The following is a 24,753-nucleotide window of genomic DNA, read 5'->3' on the forward strand; positions in this document are numbered from 1 at the left end:
CGCTGCGGGGCCCTCCGCATTGCCTTACTTGGAAGATTATACAGATTCTGAAGTCTTGTAAAAGGAGTCTACTGGATCTAGGACATATTCTTCTAGTTATTTCTCACTGGAAATGACTGGTTAGCTTCTCTGTGGTCGGCCTGTAGCAAAGAGAAATTTCGTAGGATATGTATCACGTGATTTCTCACTAGCCTTGAATGAACAAATTGATGCCTGAGGTTGCAACGTGGATTCCTTTGTGATCTTCAGCTTCGACTCTTCGAGTTTGCAACAGTCGCAGGGTCTCTCTTGTGTTCTTCATCTTGCAAAGTGATAATCTGGGGTTAGCCTTGTTATTATGTCCTTGCCCATGAGATATAGTTCCCGTGTTGACTATCACCAAGAGTGAGGCGAAGCGACATTGGTGACAAGATATATGTCTCCATTATACACTTTGTTCAGCAAATGAGGACGTTTTCAGTTATAGATGTTCCGGCGATTCATAACAATCTCCAATATGCTGTATTTGTCAATAAAGCCATTTCGCGCATTTCAATATCTGCCTCCTCCTAGGATCTAATTGGTGCGGAACCAAGGTCCGAAGAAGTCTACGAGGCTTCATCGACTCAACCTCAATTCCTCGCATCGAGGAACGTTCAAAGAGCATGGGGAAGACTCATATTGTCGCGAGATGTCTTGTCATGACTACTTGCGTACCAAAACATTGTCCCGACGTGGCATCGTCAAGTTACAAACTGCGCGATCCTCTATTGACCCCACGGTGATGTGAGTGCCTGACGTCAGGAATGCGATTGTTTTCACCATCGTACCATATCATGGGCGCAAGGCAAACTTTTGATCTTCCTTTTCATGTCACCACCTGCTCGTTGGGGTCGTCGATCCCAGTACAACAAACCGGCGTACACCTCAAAACCCTCCGTTCACGCTGCATCGAGCCAGGATGAAGATAGCAATCACTGGAGCCCGCGGAAGCGTAGGACGCGTCTGCGTCAAGGTGTGCGCGGACGCAGGCCACGCCATTGTCCAGGTGAACCGGACCGAGCAGCCTCCCACTGGCGACATCCCAAACACCGAGATGCGCACAGCGGACGTGGCCATGAACTACCGGCAAACCGTCGACGCCTTTCGCGGCTGCGACGCAGTCATCCACCTGGCCGCGATCCCCAACCCGGTTAATAAAGATGACTACGTCGTGCACAACAACAACGTCGACTCAGCGTTCAACGGCCTCCGTGCTGCCGCAGAGGTCGGGATCAAGCGGTTCTGCTACGCCTCGTCGGTCAACGCCATCGGGCTCGCCTTTTCCAACCGACCGCTACACTTTGACTACTTCCCTCTAGACGAAGAGGCACCCCGGCATCCCACAGACTCGTACGCCCTGGCGAAACGCGAAGCGGAGATCCAGGCTCAAGCGTTCGCCGAGTGGTTCCCCGGGATGAAGATCGCATGTCTGCGGATCCACGAGGTGTCGCCGCTGGAACGGGTACAAAAGGTCCACGAGAATGACTGGGAGAATGCCGGGGTGAAGCAGCTCTGGGGGTGGGTGAATCCCGTGGCGACCGCGCGCGCGTGCTTGCTGGCCGTGGAGAATTGCGACAATTGGGATGGATGTGAGATTTTCAATATTGTTGCTCCCACGACTACGCAGGACATACCGTCAGAGGAGCTGGCGCGAAAGTACTTTCCTGATGCGGAGATTCGGGCTGATATGTCGGGTAATCAGGGGTTCTGGACAACGGAGAAGGCGAAGCAACTGATTGGATGGGAGCATTACGAGACGGAATAGATCAATCCATAGACCCAGCCATTACCGTGGATGATCCCATCTGAATCATGATGGTATTCTGAAGCAGTCCAGCAGTGTCTTAAGGGATCGAACCTTCCCCGCCATAATGGATTTGTAGAAGTCGTAGAGAATGTGTTGGTTATCGGCAAAATAGACCTTTGGAATTTGAACATTAAAATACCCGTGATCTCTTTCGACACAAGTCAGCTGTCAAGCAGTGGCTGATAAAATGATTGTCACACATCTCATATTTAGACTAGTGAGGAAAAGACTCAACAAGAACGGCCTGGTTGGCTCTGAACGCTGTCGTCGGTGGCGTTTTTAGCTGCCGGCAGTGAAACTGCAGCGCCATCCCGACCGAGTTGCGGATCGTCCCGATGCTGCTGGTTCGAGATGTCAGGTTATTCTCGGTACTTGGGTCAAAGAGGACATAGTCTGAGTGGAAAAGGAGAGTGGAAGGCATAAAATATCAACGATCAAGGCCAATGGCGGGCAAAGGGCGCCCTACCCCGGATAAAAGCGTTTGATACTATGATACTATGACACAACATCTCAGTTACTTGATGTTATGACGCACCATCGACTTCTTCTTCACCATGAGTCGTGTTCATGTCGCATGAGGTAAATGTGCTCTGAGAGACAACCCTTTAGTCGGTTAAATTCCCCAGCCAAGGGATAAAGAGGAAAAAACCCCGTTGTCGAAATAGCCGACTGGACAATCACAGGTACTGACTCCACCGGTGACGCACTTCGGCCTCGCTTTCTCCCTCTCCCCAAAGCCGATGATTTGTCCGTTCGGTTCTCTCCATGTCTCCAGGTCCTATCCCCGGACTCGCCCATTGCCGACTTTCCCAAGCATTGGCCGATCGTTACTTCTTGCGGGGTGTTTTACTCGGCTTCCCTGCGATTATGGCACCATCCCCGGACTTGGGGTGGAACCCGGCCTGGAGATGTCGTCGTCAAGGTCTAGCGGGACTTGTATATAACCTGCCAGAGCACTCGGAACCGATGTCACTTCCACGGCTTCACCAGGTCAGTGTAGACTCACTTCTGGCACGATGTATCGGATCTCCAACATATACGGTACGCCCGCCGACTCGACAATGCCGCTCAACTACTGACAGATGACAGTCCTGGCCGCCTTTGGCACTATCGGCGGTGCTCTATTCGGGTTTGATGTCAGGTAAGTCTCAAGATGTGCTGTCCGATGCTCTGCATTGGCATTAACTGATTCTTAATAGCTCCATGAGCGCGTGGATAGGCACACACCAGTACCTCGACTACTTTAACTCTCCCGACTCGAACTTACAAGGAGGCGTATGTCAAGTCCATTCGCTTCCCGGCCAAACTGACAGACTCGCGACATAGATCACTGCCTCCATGTCTGCTGGATCCTTCGCCGGTGCTATTGCAGCTGGTTTCATCTCCGATCGCATTGGACGTCGCCGAGCCCTTCTCGTAGCCTCGATAATCTGGATCATCGGGGCTGTCATCCAATGTAGTGCACAGAATGTGGCGCATCTAGTCGCCGGTCGTGTCATCAGTGGACTCTCAGGTATTCTCCCGCATGTCACCAAATACGACTCGACATGAACTTACCGGACCACAGTGGGCATCACCTCGTCTCAGGTCTGCGTTTACCTCGCCGAACTGGCTCCCGCTCGTATCCGTGGCCGAATCGTCGGCATCCAGCAGTGGGCCATCGAATGGGGTATACTGATTATGTACCTGGTCTCCTACGGCTGTTCCGAAGGCGTACACTCCCCTGCTGCTTTCCGCATTGCATGGGGTGTCCAAGCTGTTCCGGGGCTTATCCTGGCGGTTGCCCTGCTCTTCTTCCCCGAATCGCCCCGCTGGCTGGCCGGCAAGGAGCGCTGGGAAGAAAGTCTGGATACACTGGCCTTGCTACACGGGAAAGGCGACCCCAACCATCCCGAGGTGCAGGTCGAATGGGAGGAAGTCCAGGAAGCCGTGCGGGTCGCACGGGAGGCTAAAGACGTTTCCTTCTTTGCGCTGTTTGGGCCGCGGGTTTGGAAGCGGACGATGTGCGGTGTTAGTGTCCAGGTGTGGCAGCAGCTTCTCGGTGGAAACGTGGCCATGTACTATGTGGTCTATATCTTCCAGATGGCCAATATGGTAATTCCTCTTGCTCGACGTTGATATAGGGGAGAGATCGGCTGACCGACTTAGCCCGGTGACACCGTCCTCTACTCGTCGGCCATCCAGTATGTCATCTTCCTCGTCACCACCGGCGCCATTCTGCCATACATTGACCGTATTGGTCGTCGATTGCTTCTCCTCTCTGGCTCTATCATCTGCATGGCACTACATTATGCCATTGCCGGTATCATGGCCACCTACGGCAACCCGGTCGACGAGATCGACGGCAACAAGAACCTACGCTGGCAGATCAAAGKCGCACCCGGAAAAGGCGTCATTGCCTGTTCCTATATCTTTGTTGGCGTATATGGACTGACCTGGGTGAGTCCCCTCTCTTTTTGAGACTGAACCGACCCATACTAACGAAGCAGGCCCCTGCCGCCTGGATCTACGCGTCCGAAGTCTTCCCGCTCAAATACCGAGCCAAGGGCGTCGGTCTCTCCGCAGCCGGCAACTGGATCTTCAACTTTGCGCTGGCATATTTCGTTGCTCCCGCCTTCACCAACATCAAGTGGAAGACGTACATCATCTTCGGCGTTTTCTGCACGGTCATGACCTTCCATGTGTTCTTCATGTACCCCGAGACAGCGCGGCGGTCCCTGGAAGAGATTGATATGATGTTTGATTCGAATGTCAAGGCGTGGCAGTCGCACAAGGTTCACGATAAGTTTGGCGAGGAGATTGAAAAGCATCGCCAGCAGAGTGTGGCCGAGGCTGAGAAGCCTGCGGATACTCCTGTGCATGCTGAGGTGGTTTAACCTGCTATTTCAAATTTCAAGGCCGGGATATAGCCATCGAGATTTGTCTTGCACTGGGGCTCTCAACTTCATGATACCAAGGCATGCTATTGATGATCCCGCACTGCTTCGATCAGCATAGCCTCTGGATAAAAAGTAGTGGGCTAGACTGGGCCCTTGAATAGTGTCAGGTTCACCTCTATTGATTAGAGAGGAAATGTAGAATATTATACCCTATACCATTCACACCTTCATATTAATCCCACTTGAATGATATTCGCTCCGGCGCCTAGCCCACACCGGCTTTGTGACAGATTACACAACCTTTCGGTTGAAAATCATCAAACTCAATAATATTCTCAGGCTAAAGCATGAGGCCGATGGAAGTGACTTAAGACGTGACGGCCAAACCATGCTGCATATATTTGCTTACCGCTTCGTGGACCCCAGGCTTTACTTGACGTCTGTTGGTGCATGGTGCATCAACTATAGTATCAAGGACGGGAATTCAGCTTTCACATTATGTCTTAGGATACTTCAGGGTCCAGGCAAGTTCTGACTCAGTCAAGGCGCTTATGTTGTCCTTGAATGTGGCGAGGGACGCAACCTTTCATAAACTAGCGCAGGAACCTCTGGCGGCAGACTTGCAATAATAAGATTAAGGAGTCAGTCACAGTTACAGGCTGGATATGAGTACCAGACGAGCTGACGGATGTCCTGCAGGATAGCAGTATGATGCATCAACTGAATGCAGGAGGCGTCATGAAGAAGGGGAACAAAATTTGCGAAGGGGACGCAGCCATCCATTCTGATTAGGGACTCTGGGCTAGGATGTCGGTCCTTTGGATTCCTTTGTCTTGTATAGGTCAAAGAGTAGACAAGTGAGTCCGCATTAGTTTTATAGAGATGCAAATGAAGTGACAAGAAAAGCGCCGTGGCGGAGATTTTGTTTCAGCTGGAAATTGCCCGATGTTAGCGCTGACGTTCGGCCCAATCCATGACAGCCGATGATGGTCCACTGCTCCGTTGATCTAGAATTGACTTTCAGATCCAGATCCTCAACGGTCTCGAATCTTTGGATTCAAGAGTATATATGGAAGCTGCCAGCCCTTGTGAATGATGACGATTCAACTCACCAGCTTCTGGAAAGCGTCCTTCCTTTTTTCGATTCTCAGTCATTCCTTTGTACTAGCTTCAGTCATTCCTTCACTTCTCTTCAATCATCATGTTCCAGGAGAACTTTTCTCGTGTTTTGGTGGGCTTGATGGGATGCATGGCCCTTGTCCAGCAAGGATACGGCGCATGCATCCCTTCCTATCGTCTCCATGAGCATAAGAAGCACTCGGCTGATAAAGGCTGGCGGCATTCTCGCACTTCTGTGAGCCAGGTTCCTGAAAGCACTTACAGTGCTGAGCCTGCTTATAGCACAAGCGTTTATGCTTCAGCAACTACCGAGCCTGCCTCGATTGTCATTCCTACTGCAACACCCACCGCTTCTGCAACGGCCGCCTCTGGAACCAGCGCGTCGAAAGGAAACATCATGATCCCCTGGTACTTGTACCCAGCCGAGGGAGCCTGGACACCTATGGAAGAATTGTACGTTCTTTCCTTTCCTCACGTCAGAGCCAAACTCTAACCTGTCTGTTCAATAGGATTAACTCCAATCCCGACGTCCAGTTCACCATCATCATCAATCCTGACAACGGTCCCGGCTCTACCACGCTGCCTGACGAGAACTTCCTGGCCGCAGTCCCCAGACTCACAGCCTACAGCAACGCGTTGGTGATTGGATATGTCCGTACTGGCAAGGGAACCCGCGATATCGCGGATGTGGAAAAGGAAATCAACACCTATGCCGGATGGCCGTCTGCTAGCGGAAACTCCTCGTTTTCGGTGCACGGTATCTTCCTGGACGAGGCACCCTCGGGGTATGATGCCACCGCAGTCACCTATTACGAGCAACTGGCCTCGCTCATCCGAGGAAGCAAAGGACTCGGCCCGAATAACCATGTAAGACAGCTGCCGACAGCTCTGAGTCCGACATGCTAACCATTAGATAGGTCGTCACGAATCCAGGAACTGTTCCTGATGCCGCCTACCTCAGCATTCCCGATGCTACGGTCATCTTCGAGTCGCCGTACAACGAGTTTGTGCAAGCCCTTTCATCCGGTCAGTTCCAGGCAATCAAGGGCCAGGACACCAGTCGCTTTGCATCCATGGTCTACGATGTTCCTGCCACCGTGGATCTCTCGACCTTGCTCTCTCAGCTGCGTGCCATCTCCAGTCAGACCTACCTCAGCAATTTAAACACCTATCAGGCTTTCGATTCGATCTGGACCAAGGTGGTGTCTCTCCTGTCTGCCTAAGATTTCCGGATGCTCTTCGTTGACATGCCCTGGCGGTTGTCATTGCCTTACAGCTGTCTGATCAGTGCCACTTTCTTCTTTGAGACTTCATTGGAATGCTTCGTACGATGTCATGAATGAAATGATTTTATCCTATGCCCTCACAGCATGAACGGAAATGGTACGGACGTACTAGCTTCGTTGACACCAACGTCAGGCGTTCAATAGAATATGATTCAATAGCATTACTGCCACCAGACTCATAGAATGTAGCAGCTAAGACAGGACAAAACCTAGACACATATTTAGAAACAAATCTATCAGTTCGTTGTATCAGTGCATCCCCCGTGACCGTCTATTTCAAAGCGACCGTCGGCCATCAATATCATTGCTTCGCATTGTTTTTGTAGATGGTTCGGATGTGATCAGCCAGCTGCTTGGCTTCGTGTCTCACCCACGGCATAGCGTGATGATAGTCCACCTCGTAGAGCGTCGCCGTTTTCGGATCATAACAGTCTTCCAACTGCAGCCTGCCCAGCATCAAGAACGGATCTCTAAGCCCATGGACATGCAACGTCGGTAGACTGACCCGGTTGAGAGATTCATTCGACTTCGTCACATCTAACCCGGTAAGCACTGAAAAGCACCAAAAGCAAAGGGACCATACGCTCAGCCGCATCCGACTCCATCGGAGCCCCCGCCCCGTTACACATCACCCCGAAGAGCAGCTCGATATGCGTCTTCTTCGGAATTCCCAACGCAGCCCGCCGCTGCTGATCCAGCAATAAGCCCCCCGCCACACGCGAACCCTGACTGAATCCCATCGCGCCCACCCACTCCCCGCCTGGGCCCTTGTCCTCCATCAGCCTCCACACGCGCTCGACCCCATCGTTGCCGGACGCGTCGTACCCGCTCCCATCGGCCCGTTCCCCGCGCTCATCCTGCGTAAACCACGACTTGAAGGGCGCGTAGTCCGCGAAGACGGGCAGAACGCCTGGTCCCGCGCCGCGCTCAAAGGGGCCCTCAAAGAAGACGAGCTGGAAGTCATTTTTGAGGAGATGAGCGAGCTGTTCGCATTGGATCTGGTAGATGGCGGCTGACGAGCCCCCGCCGTGGAAGCAGGCGATGCGGGGGAGGTTGTTGACGGTCATTTTATACTCAATCTTATATAGTGGTGTACTTGCCGTAGTAGGAGGCAGTAAACTTTGATTGAGATGGTAATTGAAGTCCTGTTGGAATAATTGAATCAAGGAGGGGTAAGCACTAAGCAAGTCCACCGGTGCTGTAGCTGTATTTCGACTACGCACCGAGGCTCGACTTGTCCTGCGGCTTAGCGTCGGCGCAGGCTTGCATGCTTAGAACGATCGCTATTGGGCATAGACTAATCATTGATTTGTGGGACAAGTTGCAATGCCGAGATTCGACGATACCCTTGGCGATATCCTTGGCGGGCTGGTGATGCATTCTTCCCTGCATCTAAGCGAAGAATTCACGTAATCCTCAGTTTGCAATTTTCGAGAGGCCTGGCCAAGTTTATTTTATGTCAAATCCCGAATCGCAACCATAAACGAAAGTCTAACCTGGTATGTTCTCAATATCATGTGCGTTGCGCTTGACTGAGTCTATGCATAAGCCATTCAAACCGGTTGTTTGCCTGCAGAGAGAGACACGTAGACCACATATCGTGGCCAGCCCAACCTCGGGCATCCAATTATACAGTTGCAATAGGGCAAGGGATCGTGCTGTTCGTTCAAAAATAGCTGCACGAGACCCGTTCATGCACTGCTCTGCAGTAGTGGCTGACGACAGACCGCTCTTTTAACAATGCAGCAAGGATCACCAGTTCCCTGTTGGAACGCGTCTCTCTCTGCATCTTCACTTGTTGTGTAATTATCACCAGAAGATGATGTTGAAGACCAGGCAATGTTCTTGTCAATGCCACCATCTGGATCACGATGCCCTTCCTACCGCTGTTGGTGCTGTTGGCTGGCATTACATTGCTGATTTCCCGTCGTCGATACAGGGCAATCGCCGAAAGAGAAAGTCCTAGAGTGATTGTTGGAGGCCATACATATTCAGAGAGTGTCAGAGATGGACAATCTTCGGTGCGTGAGGGAAAGACTGAATCCATTCGCAGTGCCTGTATCATCGGTGCTGGACCGGTCGGTGAGTTACCTCCTGAAACCACGCAAGGCCGTGCCTGATGTAGTATAGGAGCTTTGACGGCAGTTGTTCTCGCGTCGCAGAATCCACATGTCCGATTCCATGTCGTTGATGGTGATACGCGTCTGATCACGGCGTGGAATTCGGATCGCTTGCCAGTCTGTGAACCTGGTCTAGAGGAGCTTGTCTTTGAGGACCACGCCGTAGCATCTGAAAGACCAAAGAAGGAAGCTGATCAACGGATTGAAATGCACGAACCTGTGAAGGGTCAACCGCGAATACGAAAACTGCGAAATATCACTTTCTCAACCAACATCCATGCTGGAATAGCGGCATCGGATATCATCTTTCTCTGCGTGGATCCTCCTCGGGACAACGTGAGCTTTTCCACCCTCAAAAAGCACAGCAATTTAGACTAATTTCCAGTCATCCGATGACGAGACTCCCGGCCTTGACCTGACCAACCTCAAAGCCGCTATCCGGGCCATCGCCCAAGTCTCAGCTGGACACAAGATCATCGTCCACAGGGGCACAGGGCCAAGCGGAATTGTCCCCCGAATCAAGAAAATGGTACGAAGCCAATTCAGTCTGATCTCTAACATAAGGCTTACAACTTCACAGCTCAAAAAAACCGCCTCCCCATCCGCCTCCTTCGAAGTTCTTTCCAACCCAGAGTTTCTGGTCCGTGGAACTGCTATCCGCGACCTTCTATATCCAGTCCGAATCATCATTGGGCACATCTTCTCCGAGGATATGTCACCCGAGGCACTAACCGCCCTGAAAGGTCTGTATGCCTGGGTTCCCGAGGACCGCATCGTCACCATGGACGCCTGGTCGTCGGAGTTGGGTAAGATCGCCGCGAGCGCAATGCTAGCGCAGCAGACAAGCAGCATTCGGTCTCTGCGCGCGATCTGCGAGTCCACGAATGCAAATATCACGCATATCGAGCAGACTGTGGGGGCGCTGTCTGCGACCGGGTATGTGGCCGGTGGATCGAGCTTGCTCAGGGATGTGGGGTGTCTGGTGTATTTGGCACGAGAGCTGGGTTTACCGGAGGTGGCAGAGTACTGGAGGGGAGTACTGAGGATGGAGGCGTATCAGGTGCGGCGCCTTGCACGACGCATCAGCGATAGTCTACCCAAGGGAGAGGAGAGGAGGGATGTCGCCATCCTTGGATTCGCGAGCAAGTGGAACACGATCCTGAACGGGAATACGAGCGCGACGCAACTGGTCCGGGAACTGACATGTGCTGGTGTCAAGGTGGACATCTACGATCCGCATGTGCCAAAGGAGCAGATTGAGAGAGCGCTAGGTCTTGTGAGCGGGCATCTGGATGCAGTCACGGTTGTGGAGGACCTGCACGCGGCCTATTCCGGCTGTGGTGCGGTCGTCCTGCACACCGATTGGGACGAGTTCAAAGAAGGTCGGCTAGACTGGGACAAGCTTGCGGGGGAGGTGGAGTCTCCAAAAGTGCTGTATGACCCTCATGGCATGCTTGATTGGCAGAAGATGGAGAAGCTGGGGTTCAAACTACTCCGACCCGGAGTCAATTGTGATATCAGACTGTAAACATGATGTACGATTATGGACAAGCATGTATCAACTCGACTAGCTACACTATATCCCGACATGGCCTTCTAAGCGCTAAGCTTAGCAACAAGGCGATCACCGAGACCCTTGATACTCTCCTCAAAAGTCGAAGTGTCGCGGGCAGTCCAGGCAGCACTAGCACCGGGGACGGCATCCTGCCCCGTAAACCCAATGTAGAGCACATCGTCCTGGTCATGGCCACTGTCACCGGTGATGCCATCATTGGGAAAGCACAGTTTGGCCAGCGAGATGGACGCCTCCCCAGTGGCGATACCACCGTTGGTGTCCCCCCAGACACCATAGAACTAACCAGTCAGTTTCATCCGTCTTATGTCAACAAGTTGATAGCAAACGTACCAGCTGATTATTGCACACCACAGCCATCACGCTCAATGGCTCCATTCCATACTGCTGAGGATCAAATGTCGGCGAGCTGCCCGAGTTACCAAACACCACGTACGGGTGGATGTTGGCGTCCAGATCCGAGATGCCGTATTGCTTCACGGTATCCATGAACGCCGTCATGCTCTGGCCGGAGGGATCATTCGCACAGTCGCCGCCGCTGTTGTTCGCTCCATCGCAGTCGATGTCCATGTTATCATACTGGCCGCCGTTGGCGGAGCTGTGAAGGAAGATCGCTCCCTGGATGTCGCCGCAGTAGGCGAAGGTGCCGGGGCCGCTAATGCCATCGGAAAACCCGTCTTGCAGCTTGTTCTGGCATGTTCCGGTCTTAGAACGTTAGCAGTCTGCAATAGACGAGGAGAGAAGATGTTACCTTGTGTTTGTTATAGATTTGCTGTAGGTTGGCTGGGACACTATAAGCCGAGGCTAGGCCTGCTCCAGCCAAAACGGCAGCAGTTGGAAGATAGCGCATCTTGAAGATTGCTGTTCTCAAGAGAAGATAATTCAGATGATTTTTATTGAAATCAAGATGGACCCTGCTGGAAGAGGCAAAGCTTTATGTTGCTTCTGGGCCTAATCTCCAACGTTTCAGCGCATGAGCTAAATCACCCTGAAACTGTAGCACCGGCAAAGTCACCGGCAAAGTAACCCGATGAAACGTCCTGCAATACTACCCTCCGCAACTTGTCGGGCCATGATCACAACTGTAGATTAAAGGGAATTGCTTACCTGGGGAAATGGTGCCAAATACCGGACCTTGTGCCTGTGATCGACCCGGTGTGGCTGATCACCCCTATTGAAGGGTTGCATTGGCTAGTGCACGAAGCTGAGATGGGAGGACAGTTTAGGATAGGATCTTCACAATCAGCAGGAAAATACTCCATAGTGTCGGCAAGTCGAGTAGGAGATTGGTTTCTGCCAATTGAACGGATTTCCAGTGGAGCATACCATACTACATAGAGTCCCATACAGGTGGCTTCGATTAGTTACATGGTCACGATCGATCCCTGAAGGCTTCATTAATCTGTTATTTGTTAGAAAGCGTTAGGCTGACTATTGTTGTAAATTAATGTGGAAAGGAATGGATTGGACGTCATAATGGCATAAACCTCTATATTACATTCTGAAGCTAATCTTCGTAGGATGAGTGGAATTTCTCTATCACATCACGCAGATATCCAACTTCAATTGTTTGTCTTCCCTTCCTCTTCCCTTTTCAGCTTGTTCTCTTTAGGCTTGCCAACGTTCTTCCAGCCCATTCCCCATGCAAGGAAGAACTGCACCACACTCAGCGCAGCAACCAGGTAGAAAATATGTCCAATGCTCTTTGAATAAGCGAGCAGAACTCCGGGGAGACTCGCCTCAGACACAACGCCTCGGAAACCTGTCGCACCAGCAGCAATCACCGTCCCGGGGTCGACGGTAGGGGCGTACTGCGGGATAGTACTTCTCAGACCCTGAGAGAAGAGGACTTGTGCAACCGCAAGGAATATTGCAGCGCCAATGGTCTGGCTAAAGGTCAGGATGGCCATGGCCGTCGACATCTCGTCAGGCAGGACGGCGTTTTGGACAGCTATCATGGGCTGTACCGTCATTAGATGCACGTCTGGCTATAGGGTGAACGGAAGAAATGGGCTCACCGTCTGCATTGCCGCTCCTCGACCAAATCCCATTAGAGCTTGATAGCCGGCCCATTCGCGGGTTGGAGTGGTGGGCGATAAGGTCGCCAGAAGACCACACCCGACAGCGTTGAGGATTCCGCCGAGAACCGCAAACGGTAGATAGTAGCCTATTTTTCCAACTATGTCAAGAGACTATTAGCACAAATGACGACAAACAATAAACGGCTGACATACTGAGAGCCCCCGAGACCACGGCCATAAAAATCTGGCACAGCACACCCGGCAACAAATCAACACCACTAACCAGCGCCGTCTTGTCTCTCACTGCCTGAAAGTATACTGGAAGATAGTACGACGCAGTGATTGTTATTCCGAACAAAGCCATGATAACCACGCAGCTGCAGGAGACGATCCGGTTGCGAACCACATGGAATGGAATCATGGCATCCTTCCCCATGCGGTGCTCCCATGCCAGAAAAACAGCGAACGTTGCGCCTGCACCGCAGAACAGGCCAATGACGGTGGCGCTGTCCCATGCATATTGATTACCTCCGTACTGAAGGGCCAGCAGGAGTTGGATTGCAGCGGGAGCAAAGAGCACAAACCCGAAGATATCGAACGTCTTGAAGCAAGTCGGCAGAACTTCAACCGCTCGACCCTTTTCTCGTTGCTCGGGAATGCGAGTAAAGACCAAGAGAGCAGCAACTAGTCCTCCAATGGGTAAGTTGATATAGAAGCCTGTTAATATTGGATGTCAGACCTAGTTGTATTCAGGCAAGGACCGGTCATCTTACACCAGCGCCATGTCGTATACGTGGTCAACGCACCACCGACCAGAGGTCCTAAAATCAGTCCAATCTGTGACACTGCGAAAAATTGATTCAGTTTGTGTTTCCTGTGTTCTGACAAGGCCGTACATACGTCCCATCATGATGCCAACCAACACTTCGCAACATGTCAGCTTCCATTGATCAACTTCGGATGAAAGAACTCATACATGGCCTTCTATGCATCGGAACAGCACCAGCGACAATCGTCAGAGCGCCGTTGGCCATGCCCGAGGATCCCATTCCCGCAATAGCCCGGCCGACTATGAGCATTTTCGACGAGGTAGCGACGCCGCATATCAAGGAGCCCAGTTCGAAGACTGCGAAGAAGCCCAGAAATACCCACTTCACGGGAATCAGCCGTCCATTGCGAAGCGAGTAGAAGGAGAACTACCTTGGAGGTGAAATAGGTGTAAAACTTCCCTGTAAGAGGCTGCAGGGCCGCGCTGTCAGAGCAAGGTTTAGATCAGAACTCTGGAGTTTCATTCCTCGACATAAGATATTTGACCTACCTGGCTAATGTGTAAGCACTGCCGTACCAGGCTATGTCCTCGAGAGAGTGGAACTGGTTCGTAATCTGTGGTACGGCCTATTACTTCGAGATTAGAGAAAAGTTCAGCAATTTCAAACCGGAACTACAGACTGTAGATAGGATTGACATGTCCAGCAACATCAGGAATATGACCAGAGTAATCCCCGAGGTTACCATGACTAGGGGAACGCCTTTAATCCACTTTTCCGGATGTTCTCCAGCAGCATTGGCGGTAGAATTGGCCAGTTTTTCTCCAGTGTCTGCTGAGAGAATCTCGGGCTCTTGTTTAGCGCCCGATAGCTCTGAGGCCATAGATGGCGTATTCTGAGTATTCTGTACGACAGACGGCTCCTTTTTTCGATCGACAGACCGGGGAGCTTCTTCCCCTTCCAGTTCTGTGCGCATCTTTTGAAAGAATCCTGGTGATAGTTGTTGTCGACTTGAGAATAAGCATCATGCAGCTACCTCTGATTGGGAGAAAGGTTCATTATTATACCTCAGCATCGGACGGAGTTGGGCCAATCCCGACTCCGACCCCGTTCAAGGGTCGTGAATCAGCTGAGACGGGATTTGCGACGATCAACATAGGTCAGAGACCAAATCGATAAGAAACGATGCACTCAAGCGATCCAGATTTGACTCTTAATACAGTCAAACGTTAAGCTAGACCACCACACTCCGTTCTGACTCCCCAGCATCAGTGATTCCATCGAGGGAAAAAGGGAAAAAGAGTAAAGTCGCTTTTGAGAGGTCGATCTTATATTAATTTCGCGGGATTTGATAGGAACGGTTCTCGGATGTGGACGGTCATTTGCATCCCAAGGCCAATTGAGAATGGCCAACCTCATCTGTTTGGATCCAGAGAGAAGGTCTGTAATTCAGAGAGGGGCAGTTTGACTACTGGCTCCTCGTTGTCCGATATAGGTATTAACCGAAACTAGCCAAAGTCTGGATGGGAAGTCTCGCTTTTTTTTCACTTTCTGGACTTCGTGTTCCTTGTTACATTTATTTATCCTTCGCCATTTGGCTCCTGCTCTCTCCGCCATTAATATGCACTCGGGCATAGGGTATCATCAAGCCAGCTTCTTGACCTGAAAACCAAGAAGGCTTGGTGTCATCATATAATATACTTGTCAACCGCTCATGCAGTGTCCGTCCATCCACCCATGAGGAACGAACCGGTCACCATTCCCCACCACAATTTAGAGCGATATCCTCCCGAACCTGATCCATGTCTAAATGTTCCAGCCAGCTACTGTACCAGTCCAGAAACTCGATGATAGAGTCGAATCTTGGCTTCTGCCCGTAAACCGTCATGGGGTTATCTACAATTGTGGCATGAGAAACGACCACTCGCCACGCCCAGTCCTTGTGGCTCTGATCAGAGTCTTCCACGTGCCGTCGACAGTAGAGATACATGCTGTACCATGTATCATGCCCGCCCATTTTATACTTGACACCAATCCCGGTTCGGAAGCCGACTCGCACTTCCAAGTCATCGTGCATATAGGCTTCCAGGAAGGCTTCTTCGCAAAGATAATAGTGATGCAGATCTCTTATCAGATCTTCTCGGTCCTTGGAGATATCAGACGTCTCCTTAGAATAAGCTCCAGGTGGTTCAAAAGGGGCCATGCCTGCGTAGCGAAAGTCGGGGTCCTCGACCGTACTAGCGTACTTGAGAAAGAGACCCAGATCATGGCAGGGCGGGACTTCGAAATCGTTGTCCTCTTCATCTCGAAAGGCCACCTCATTACACACAGTTTGAACGGTGTCCAAAAACATCTGGCGCCACTCATCTGTCAACAAGTTTGGCGGGCTGGCTCCATCCATATGCTGATGGTATAGCGTTTTGACATCAGCTAATCGGGTGACATTTTCCTCCTCAAGAGCCTGACGGACAGCTTCTGGTCGAGCGGTTGACATCCAAAGATCCTTGCTGTTGACTGTCAGACCAGGCCAGTAGACGCGCATCTCCTTCAGTTTCTCCTCTTCTGTGGAGAGATTCATAGCTTCAATCTCGTCGATTCGGTCCTGAAGAAATTGCCGATTGGAGGCCTCCATCTTGGTGCGGAATCGTTCCACCGCCAGGCGCATATTTTCATCCGCATCGGCGGATGGCTGTGCGGTACTCTCCATCCCTAGTGGTAGAGAAGGGCCAAACCTAGGTATGGTGGTAGTAAAGCAGGATAAGAGGATCAAAAGTTCGGCGAGTCAGAATGAGGAAGAGGCTTATCAAAATTCGGAACTATAATTACGGTAATTTTGGTGATCTATCGGAAATATATCAAGGAAAGATCGTGGTGTTTCCCTAACCGAATTCAATAGCGTAACCGGGGTGGGGGGTGGGGAAAGAAAGCGTGAGTGCCCTAAGGGGTAATCTGTTTTTGAATTCGACTGTATCAAACAAATTAAGCCGCTTGCCACTCGAGACTATTGGCGCCATCGTCGACTTGGTGCTGCAACCATATATCCGGCCAATTGAGGTATGCCTCGAGAAAGCCCTCATCAGTACTAGAAAGAGCTGATGATTGTCCTACTGCATTCACAGCTGGTACCACAGTGTTCGGGAGCTTAGACGCCCAACTAGCCTGCAATTTAGGAAGGATTCTGGCCGCCTTGCTCCACGAATCCCCATCCGTTCCTTCGTTCTGAATGCCTGCCGCTTCGGCCACTGAATCCAGTCGGTCAATCACCTGCTGCGAGATGAACTGGAGATCGGCTGTTCGGGTAACTGCCTCTCTATCCCAACCCGGGTAATCAAATGTAGAAAGATAGAACAAGGTACTCAAGCAGTGTGAGACCTGGAAGATGATCGTTATCGGCAGGGAGACGTATTCTTCAGGACTGACGGTGAGAAGGAGATCGAACCAATTCTTGGTTGCTGCTAGACAGGCATATAGATGGCTGATACGAGTGACATCTACGTCTTCGACTCGTGGCGGTGATCTCGACAGCGCAGTCTCGTATACAGCCATTTCGGCTTGGTACAGATGGAAAAGCACAACCTCTACACCACATGTCAGTCTTGGGTTTCGTGTAATGTTCGCCATTCACTACTTACTGTTGTCCGCTAACTCAGGTGGAATCCGACCTTTGATCCTTTGCAGCTGTTGTCGCATCGTTTGTATAAAAAAGGATGTCGGTAACCGGGGGTTGTCTAAACCCTCAGCGGTAATTCCACTTTCGTCCCAAGACCGCCTGATCACCTTGTCCACGACAAGTTGAGCTTGAACAAGCTGTACAAGGACTGCGTCGTTGGGAGTCTCTTTTCTCTCAGTCAAGACCTCGAGACATTCTTTCATGTGCGCTGTCCAGCGCATTGGATCCGGCTTGCAAAGGAATTGCGATATACTGTCACACAGGGGGTGACGGAATCAGTACTTGACAGGAGAAACCGGAATTAGGCTACATACGATGAACTTAGGAGGAAGCAACTAAGTACAGCGCGTCGCTCATTCATGCTGCGAGTCTTGGAAACAGGAAATTTGCGATTGTTAGTAGGACCGTTCCAATCGCAATCGGCAGGATGTGATTCATCAGGCGGAGACTTGTGAAGGCCCAAGTCAAAGACGACAGATATCGCCAGTTGGATATATGTACAAAGAGAATACTTTTGCGGTTGACAGTGAAAGGTAATCCTTGAGCAGTCAGTAACGGGAAACCACGTTGATCGGGATTGAAAATACCAGCCTAGATAGACCAACAGGCCTTGTAGGATATCCAGATTCTTTCGACAGTCCACGAGTAGCGCCTGGGCTGCCTTTTCTCTGATGCTGTCACTGAGAGCAGACTGACGCGCAGTATGCTTGCACTGCACTGCACAGATGCAATAACATAAAAATGGGGACTCTGTCTTCAGTTCTGCGGCGCTAACGCTGTCTGGAATATGAACAAACGGTAGATACTCCAGAGGACCGTTGCGAAATGAATCCAGAGCTTCCTCTGCCAGAGAGCCGGCTGTATGTGGGGAATAGTCCTCTGCTCGTCCTGCCGAAGTAGCAAAAGACCTACCAGGAGTGTCACTGGTACTGTTCTCTGGAGTGAGGAGAGGGGGTATGGCATCTGGACGTCCTGAAGAAACTTGATCCTGGTCGAGTATTGCAGGGCTAGGGCATTCGGGGATCAATTTAGAGCGATTGTCTTTGAGGAGGGAGAGTATGCCATCCAGTTTCTGCTCCAGCTGCACGGTCTTTGATACTTTGGTGTTTCGTCTAGTCCTCCGGACTCTGGCTGGTGGGCGACATTCTTTATTCAATCGATAACATCTAATGTGGCTCTTACTTAATGTTCACCGACCCAGCTTAACAACTTACCTTGCGCAGATGCCCTCTGTCTCTGGAATGAGACATTTGGATTTGGCTCGAACACAGTTGGCACAAGCGCGGCCGTAGGGTGCTGGAACATAGCGTGTCGTGTCATCCATAAGGAGATACGACGCTTGATACGCTCTTCGATGACCCGTTTTCTTGAATTCCGGTCAAAGATAATGCAAGCACCGAACCTGATGGCTCAAGTGATACGTGATGGATTACATTGTGGGACTGAATATGAGGTTGGTGGGTGAGACAAGGCGGCMCATCGGTCGGAATTGGGCCGGGTTTCAACAATCCCGGTGTAAGCACTAAGTCAGCGATAAATATAACACAACTCATTGATTGGCTCACAATACGAGTACAGGTAAGTCGCTTTTGTACAAACAGAAAGTGGACTTTAGATGATCTCCAGTCTCCCATTAGATTGGTGCTAGAGCAGGCACACACGCCACCAAGCTAGATGACATAGCATCCCTATGGAACGTTAATACGTTATATGGAGTATATTGTAATTATCATTATTCTGGCCTATACCTATACTATTAAATTGATTATCTAGGGTTTGCAATAGTGGTGCTTAGTCATAGTATTTAACATTCCTACTCCCTAAGATACTAAATACTTAGTATCGATGTCCAATGCTCGCACATTACGATTCACTTCCTCTCGGGCGATGCCCCGGCACATACGACGGGCCAGCTTCGCTGCAGCTGAGAATATCTAGTACGAAGCTCGACGGATAAAGCTCGGCGAGGAGGTACACCTCTATCTTGCCGCGATGCCGGACCAAGTTCAGTAGGTGTTACCGCAACCACAGTTCAACTGGTCTGTGAGATGAAAGCCATTTAGCTCCAAGCCTTGTCGTCACCGACGAGTGTCCCAGCACCATCTCTCGGCGTGGAGATGAGAGCAGAGAAAATGCACCGTGAGATCGAGTACCAAGCCCGCATTGTTTTCTAGATGGGTGGCGGTGAACGAACGAACGGTGACTTACACTTTGCATACGAGTCCGACCTTTGTCACTCTGCCCGCCTGCCAACCCGGTCCCCGGGGGAATCATGAATCGCACTTGCGAGCGGCATCCCAGTATCAGAACAATATCTGGACCGTCGAGCGACTGAAAGAGCACTCAGCACATACAGTCGACCTGGATAGCGTCATGATCATCAACGCCACGGCACATGGATGCGAACTGCTGACTTGCGCATGGTATACAGAAAGAGGAAGGAATGTCATTGTTCGTAGAGCAGGGGGGGCCAGTTTTGCCTGTGCTGGTCGAGCAGCTAGCCGCTATAGACTGGKAATTGGCGTGGTCACTTGGGTGTCTTAGACGAATACGATCAGTACTATTCTTCTGTAAAACGATCAGTCCTTCGAAGTACGGACGTATATTCCGATCGAAACATTGTACCTAGTCCAATATGGAGTAACTCTAGACGCCGGAGGGAAGACCGCAGGTATCTGCACAGATTAATATACACATGCCATCAGATAAAAAGCTTTGCAACTCCTTTTCCAGCCCAGGGATTTCTGCTGCTGCTGGCCCGGAGCAGGAGAAAGAAAKATACTTCAACTCTTGGATTCTGAGTGAAAGCTCCTGTGCCTTGCGTCCTCACGCTCCCTAGGCTTAATAATATATGATCAAAGTGAGTATGGGTCTGGCAGGACGAGAGCAAGGCGTCATTCCGTGCTAGGAGGTTGCTTGGTATGTGCGTCAGCTGGCGCCACATTCCAAGGAGCACCTCATTTAAGTGGAGCTGTCTCTGATATATAATCCTCTGTAGGCAATACGATTCCCCTTACTGCTTTTATTGAGGTAGAATCGACGCTATTTTGGCCTATCTGGAAGACTGAAATCACATACTCTCAAACCAAGTGGACTGTCGAACGAGACTATCCAATCAATAGCGCAGTTGGTCCGATATACTCGGGGATGTATTATCGTTCAAAATGAACGCTCCGGGCCTTATCTGAGCAGACGCGTCCCTTGAATGAATAATAGATCCTCAGGGTCTGCGCCTCATCCGTCTTTGCGACTATGAATATCCTGTTCTGCTCGTGGCACAGTCGACTTTTTCAGCAACGCTTTCTCCATTTCCGGTCGTCTGCCAAATTCATTGTCTTTGTTGTAGTATTCGCAATATTTACAGTATGTAGTGCGTCCTGGGACATGTCGCCGAAGCTGCTGTTCGCCTACTAACAAAATCTCTCAAAGGATAACTTCCTCTATGGATTGGTACCAGATTAATCGTACCATGTCTCTTGTCCATCCGTACCCTGACACTTACAGATTATCCCAGTCATCCCGACAGCCTTGCCCGAGCGAGGGGTCATACAAGGAATTGATGGTATGTAGATTACAGTTCCCTGGCATCGCGTCCCAAGCTAATAAGCGCCTCCGTGATAGACCAGCGGTGGGTGTCGATTCTGGGGGTGGTATTTAGTGCGTCGTCACTGGTCGCCTCGCGTGAGTGACATGAACCGATCCGTGTCTATTACTGTCTGATCTCATTCCTCGGCAGCTATCACTTGGTATTGGATCAAACGGGTCGACTCGCTGCGGTGGCCGTTCATGGCCGGTTTGGTCGTCCTAAACTCTGTGTTGGGACTCACCTCGGCCTCTGGATCTCCGGTCGCCTGCTGCAGGGTGCAGCCAACGGGGCGGTATGGACAATGGGCTCTGCGCTCTTGCGGCAGACAGTGGTGGAAGAAGGACTCGGGCAAGCATTTGGCTACATTGGAATGGGGATGATTGTTGGGGGAATCGCCGGACCCCTGCTGGGCGGTGCGCTATACGAGCATGCCGGCTATTATACGGTGTTTGGGCTGGCGTTTGCGCTGCTCGGCTTCGACATGCTGCTCCGGATTATTCTGATAGAGACGAAGCCCGCAACGAACGGGCTTGAGTCCCGTGGCGAATTTCCGGACGGGCCATTGCCCGCGCATTCAGCCCCAGATGAAGAGGCCAGGTTCCGCACTGTACAGACCGATATAGCATGTGCGCCGCAGACGGCACCGCCCACAAACTCTAAAGCCGTCTCGGCTCTCTTGTCTTGTCCCCGCCTTTGGGTGGTTCTGTGGGGCTGCATGGTGACTGCCATGATCATGACAGCGTTCGACAGCGTCCTGGCGCTCTTTGTCCGGGAACGGTTTGGCTGGAACCAGTCGGCCCAGGGGCTGGTATTTCTGGCATTATTTATCCCACAACTGCTCAACCCGGCCGTTGGGATGATCCGCGACAGGTACGCGCGGGCCGGCCGCTACATGGTGAGCGGGGCATTTGCCATCGGCTCCCTGGTCTTGATCCTTCTGCGCTTTGTAGCGAACGACTCTATGGGATCCAAAGTACTTCTCTGTACGTTGCTCGCTGTCGTCGGTCTGTGTTTTACGTTCTCGATGACTCCGTTATTTGTAGAGATCTCGGACGTGGTGCGCGACATGGAGAAAAAAACTCCAGGGAGGCTGGACCAGGCAGCTGCGACAGCGCTGGGGTATGGGCTCATGAACTCCTCTTGGTCTGCGGGAGCTCTTGTTGGGCCATTTCTGGCCGGATTTATCAAAAATGCGGCCGGATGGACTACGATGGCTTGGGCGCTGGGACTGGTGGTTGGTGTGTCGGCAGTTCTGGTCCTGTTGTTCATGGGAGAAAGCTGGTTGTTGCCCACCTGTCGATCCGCAGCATTATGTCAGAATGAAGTGATAGATGTGGGTAGTGTTCATGACTAGAATCACTGGGAGCAGGTGAAAAAAAAAATGCTGTCTGTTATGGTATTGTCTGCGCTTATGATATCAGTCAAAGGACCACAGTTACCTTGACCGCATGAGCGCTCAGCTTTCACGGCAGACTGGGCTAGTTAGCTTTAGATGGATCTCAAAATCTCCGCAGAAACGTTGCAGAGGCTTCCCAGGTCTTGCGGAAATAGACTAGGATGTCTGACTCCGACCTMGTTATTCACCTTGAACCAGAGACGGGCGCGCAACAACAGCAACCATCCGGTGAGAGATTAAGTGAGCATCGGCTCGAAAAAGTAGTTGCAGCCGTTCCACGAGTGCCTCCTTGATCCTTTCGTGTTGCGAATGCTGTCTATGCCAAATGCCGGCCAGGAACTCCGCAGCTGTGGCGCAACGTTCTGGAAGGCCCTTTTCCTGGAACTCTAGCTGGCGTCGATACGGTGCACACTGATATCCCCGAATCCATATTCTGTAAGGTAGCCGATGGCCGAGTGCAGAATATGCCCCTGGTGTCCAACAGGGAGAGACCGAGCGACAGAAGCCAGAAGTTTAAGAACTTCGTTATACGGCCCTCCCTGGATAATCACAATCTTCGAATTCGGTCGACCCACTACACGGGTCATTTCCTGAATCATTCTTTCCATATTCAACACATAATCCATCTGCCATAAGGCGAGCACGGTATGAAAGTTTCTCGGGGCAAACGGTAAGTCCTCAATCGCAAGGTGGACGAATCGACTTTTATGGCGTTGGAAACATCCGTCTATCATTCGTCAGAATCAAAGTTTAAGAGAGAGAKGCGGGAGATGCAGAAGCCTTACTGAGTAGGTCCTTTCCGATACATAAAACCTCCGGACTGTCGCCTATATCTTCAAGCAATTTCTCCAGGTCTTGGCTCACCAGACTATCAGCAAAGAGATTTTCACGCTCCTGAAATTCCCTTGGTTTGAGACCCCTGGGTAAGGGATATGGCCCCAAAAGCGGCTCCCGTTCGACCTTCTTCGCCAGCACAATGTAGTGGGCTTCAGGTGCATGTTCCCGGCTGGCCGGCGAGAAAAGATAAGAAACCGGTTCTGTTTCAATGATAAAGCCGGATTCTCGCAGGAGCTGACACCAACGCTCCTCGGATAGGAATAAATCATTGACATAATTCCCCATCCACGGCTTATCTAGCATCCAAGCGCAATCTCAGGTGGGATCATAAGTCACCTTTTTCGAAGCCAGGGAGGTACTGGGGGTCACTCCAAGAACCACATATCCCCCAACTTTGATCCACTGTGAGAATCGCATAACCATGGAGCACATATCACATGGCGACATTTGGAACAGAGATCGGATTGCAAAGACTGCATCAAACAATGTCGATGGCTGATATGTCTTCATATCACCCACATGAAACTTGCCCGGAACTTGGGACTTTGCGATTTTCACCATCTCTTCCGATATATCAATCCCGTGAACTTCATGGCCGGCAGAGGCAAGTATGTGAGACACAGGCTTGCCTGTTCCACAGCCCACGTCTAGTGTTCTGCTTCCAGGGGGGATGGTTTTTGCCACGAGCTCAATAAACCTCTGCAGCTCCTTGTCCATGCCAAAAGCGGCCTCATAACGGGCCCCCAAGCTGTTGAATAGGGATTCTACTCCAGCCATGGTTGAGATGTTGCAATGTGCTGTAATGTTGAATATTCAACAAAAGGAGGTTTAAGCAAATTGAGTAGAAAGGACTCTAAACTGCGTGTGTTTTTCAGGATTGTTATAAATTCCTTTCCCTTTGATGGGAGTGACGAGAATGGGATAGTCAATAAGTAATCAGTCTTCTGCTTGGATGGCAGCGTTACACCACTGTACGTTCTAGCATTCAGTTGCGTCACTTGCTGGTGGACATACATTGGGTGATTGAGTAGCTGCAGCTCGACAAGAGTCACAGGACGCAGGAAATCATCTTAGCTGGCGTCCCCATGCAGAGGCGCTCTGCAAGGTAGAATAGCGGTCTGATCATCTAAGCGTCCTGATACTTGACATGCAAATAAGAGGGACATCCTCGGCAAAGAATAATGTACATTGCGCCAATATTGTCTCATTGAATCCTCATGATTGACTTAGTATCAGGCCGTGGCCACTTCGGCAACTTGTCAGCGTGGATCCTATCAAAAATCTAAAATTTAGCAATTGTCTCTGGTTGCAATGAAGAGAGCGCAGGGACTTCATCAACGCCCTCACTAACCCTCTTGTTCCGTCTAGCTTTCTGTCGCCCAGTAAGGGGCATTTGATACACTTCTGCATCTATATAACTCACCACAACAAAAAAATATATGTTTCACTTAAAAACATTAGTTTGCTACCACACCATCTACACTCATAAAATTATATGCACAGATAAGATTAATTTATATAAAAATGACTCAACAATTTGAAAAACTATATATAAAAAATCGAATATTTTTGTGTGGATGATGATACCGCCCCAGGTGACAGTCATGCGACACTCGAATCTACACACTCAGTGACTCTGCCAACGATGGAAAGCAAATGCAGTCGCCATGC

General features: G+C 50.8%; 11 protein-coding genes across 11 annotated transcripts; 5 read left to right on the forward strand and 6 right to left on the reverse strand.

Annotated features, from left to right (window-relative positions):
• Positions 1–940: 940 nt before the first annotated feature.
• Asppvi_010044 (NAD-dependent epimerase/dehydratase family protein) lies at positions 941–1,786 on the forward strand (the record flags this gene model as incomplete). The annotated part of the gene is made up of 1 exon (XM_043305890.1): positions 941–1,786. One exon carries the CDS (start codon positions 941–943, stop codon positions 1,784–1,786), a length of 846 nt encoding a protein of 281 aa, XP_043161825.1.
• Positions 1,787–2,844: 1,058 nt separating this feature from the next.
• On the forward strand, positions 2,845–4,704 carry Asppvi_010045 (putative MFS glucose transporter; the record flags this gene model as incomplete). Its single annotated transcript, XM_043305891.1, has 7 exons — positions 2,845–2,869; positions 2,918–2,969; positions 3,028–3,103; positions 3,155–3,341; positions 3,396–3,922; positions 3,977–4,267; positions 4,318–4,704. The coding sequence occupies 7 exons, from the start codon at positions 2,845–2,847 to the stop codon at positions 4,702–4,704; spliced, it is 1,545 nt and encodes a 514-aa protein (XP_043161826.1).
• A 1,204-nt stretch (positions 4,705–5,908) lies between these two features.
• Positions 5,909–7,049, forward strand: Asppvi_010046 (spherulation-specific family 4 protein; the record flags this gene model as incomplete). The annotated part of the gene is made up of 3 exons (XM_043305892.1): positions 5,909–6,279; positions 6,336–6,693; positions 6,744–7,049. The coding sequence occupies 3 exons, from the start codon at positions 5,909–5,911 to the stop codon at positions 7,047–7,049; spliced, it is 1,035 nt and encodes a 344-aa protein (XP_043161827.1).
• A 364-nt stretch (positions 7,050–7,413) lies between these two features.
• Positions 7,414–8,179, reverse strand: Asppvi_010047 (uncharacterized protein; the record flags this gene model as incomplete). The annotated part of the gene is made up of 2 exons (XM_043305893.1): positions 7,414–7,649; positions 7,696–8,179. 2 exons carry the CDS (start codon positions 8,177–8,179, stop codon positions 7,414–7,416), a joined length of 720 nt encoding a protein of 239 aa, XP_043161828.1.
• An 804-nt stretch (positions 8,180–8,983) lies between these two features.
• On the forward strand, positions 8,984–10,760 carry ugd2 (putative UDP-glucose dehydrogenase Ugd1; the record flags this gene model as incomplete). Its single annotated transcript, XM_043305894.1, has 4 exons — positions 8,984–9,194; positions 9,243–9,568; positions 9,618–9,761; positions 9,813–10,760. The coding sequence occupies 4 exons, from the start codon at positions 8,984–8,986 to the stop codon at positions 10,758–10,760; spliced, it is 1,629 nt and encodes a 542-aa protein (XP_043161829.1).
• Positions 10,761–10,828: 68 nt separating this feature from the next.
• Positions 10,829–11,655, reverse strand: Asppvi_010049 (glycoside hydrolase family 75 protein; the record flags this gene model as incomplete). Its single annotated transcript, XM_043305895.1, has 3 exons — positions 10,829–11,086; positions 11,139–11,510; positions 11,557–11,655. The coding sequence occupies 3 exons, from the start codon at positions 11,653–11,655 to the stop codon at positions 10,829–10,831; spliced, it is 729 nt and encodes a 242-aa protein (XP_043161830.1).
• A 712-nt stretch (positions 11,656–12,367) lies between these two features.
• Positions 12,368–14,569, reverse strand: Asppvi_010050 (MDR family MFS transporter; the record flags this gene model as incomplete). The annotated part of the gene is made up of 9 exons (XM_043305896.1): positions 12,368–12,766; positions 12,824–12,984; positions 13,040–13,543; positions 13,600–13,671; positions 13,727–13,750; positions 13,803–13,977; positions 14,027–14,078; positions 14,145–14,221; positions 14,276–14,569. 9 exons carry the CDS (start codon positions 14,567–14,569, stop codon positions 12,368–12,370), a joined length of 1,758 nt encoding a protein of 585 aa, XP_043161831.1.
• Positions 14,570–15,346: 777 nt separating this feature from the next.
• Positions 15,347–16,300, reverse strand: Asppvi_010051 (uncharacterized protein; the record flags this gene model as incomplete). Its single annotated transcript, XM_043305897.1, has 1 exon — positions 15,347–16,300. The coding sequence occupies one exon, from the start codon at positions 16,298–16,300 to the stop codon at positions 15,347–15,349; it is 954 nt and encodes a 317-aa protein (XP_043161832.1).
• Positions 16,301–16,572: 272 nt separating this feature from the next.
• Asppvi_010052 (transcription factor domain-containing protein) lies at positions 16,573–17,466 on the reverse strand (the record flags this gene model as incomplete). The annotated part of the gene is made up of 2 exons (XM_043305898.1): positions 16,573–17,171; positions 17,226–17,466. The coding sequence occupies 2 exons, from the start codon at positions 17,464–17,466 to the stop codon at positions 16,573–16,575; spliced, it is 840 nt and encodes a 279-aa protein (XP_043161833.1).
• Positions 17,467–20,732: 3,266 nt separating this feature from the next.
• Positions 20,733–22,203, forward strand: Asppvi_010053 (MFS transporter; the record flags this gene model as incomplete). The annotated part of the gene is given in 3 exon segments (XM_043305899.1): positions 20,733–20,825; positions 20,841–20,920; positions 21,000–22,203. 3 exon segments carry the CDS (start codon positions 20,733–20,735, stop codon positions 22,201–22,203), a joined length of 1,377 nt encoding a protein of 458 aa, XP_043161834.1.
• Positions 22,204–22,631: 428 nt separating this feature from the next.
• Positions 22,632–23,859, reverse strand: Asppvi_010054 (uncharacterized protein; the record flags this gene model as incomplete). Its single annotated transcript, XM_043305900.1, has 3 exons — positions 22,632–22,972; positions 23,031–23,378; positions 23,442–23,859. The coding sequence occupies 3 exons, from the start codon at positions 23,857–23,859 to the stop codon at positions 22,632–22,634; spliced, it is 1,107 nt and encodes a 368-aa protein (XP_043161835.1).
• Between the last annotated feature and the right edge of the window lie 894 nt (positions 23,860–24,753).

Source organism: Aspergillus pseudoviridinutans (genome assembly GCF_018340605.1).
Source record: "Aspergillus pseudoviridinutans IFM 55266 DNA, scaffold_7, whole genome shotgun sequence".
NCBI lineage: Eukaryota > Fungi > Ascomycota > Eurotiomycetes > Eurotiales > Aspergillaceae > Aspergillus > Aspergillus pseudoviridinutans.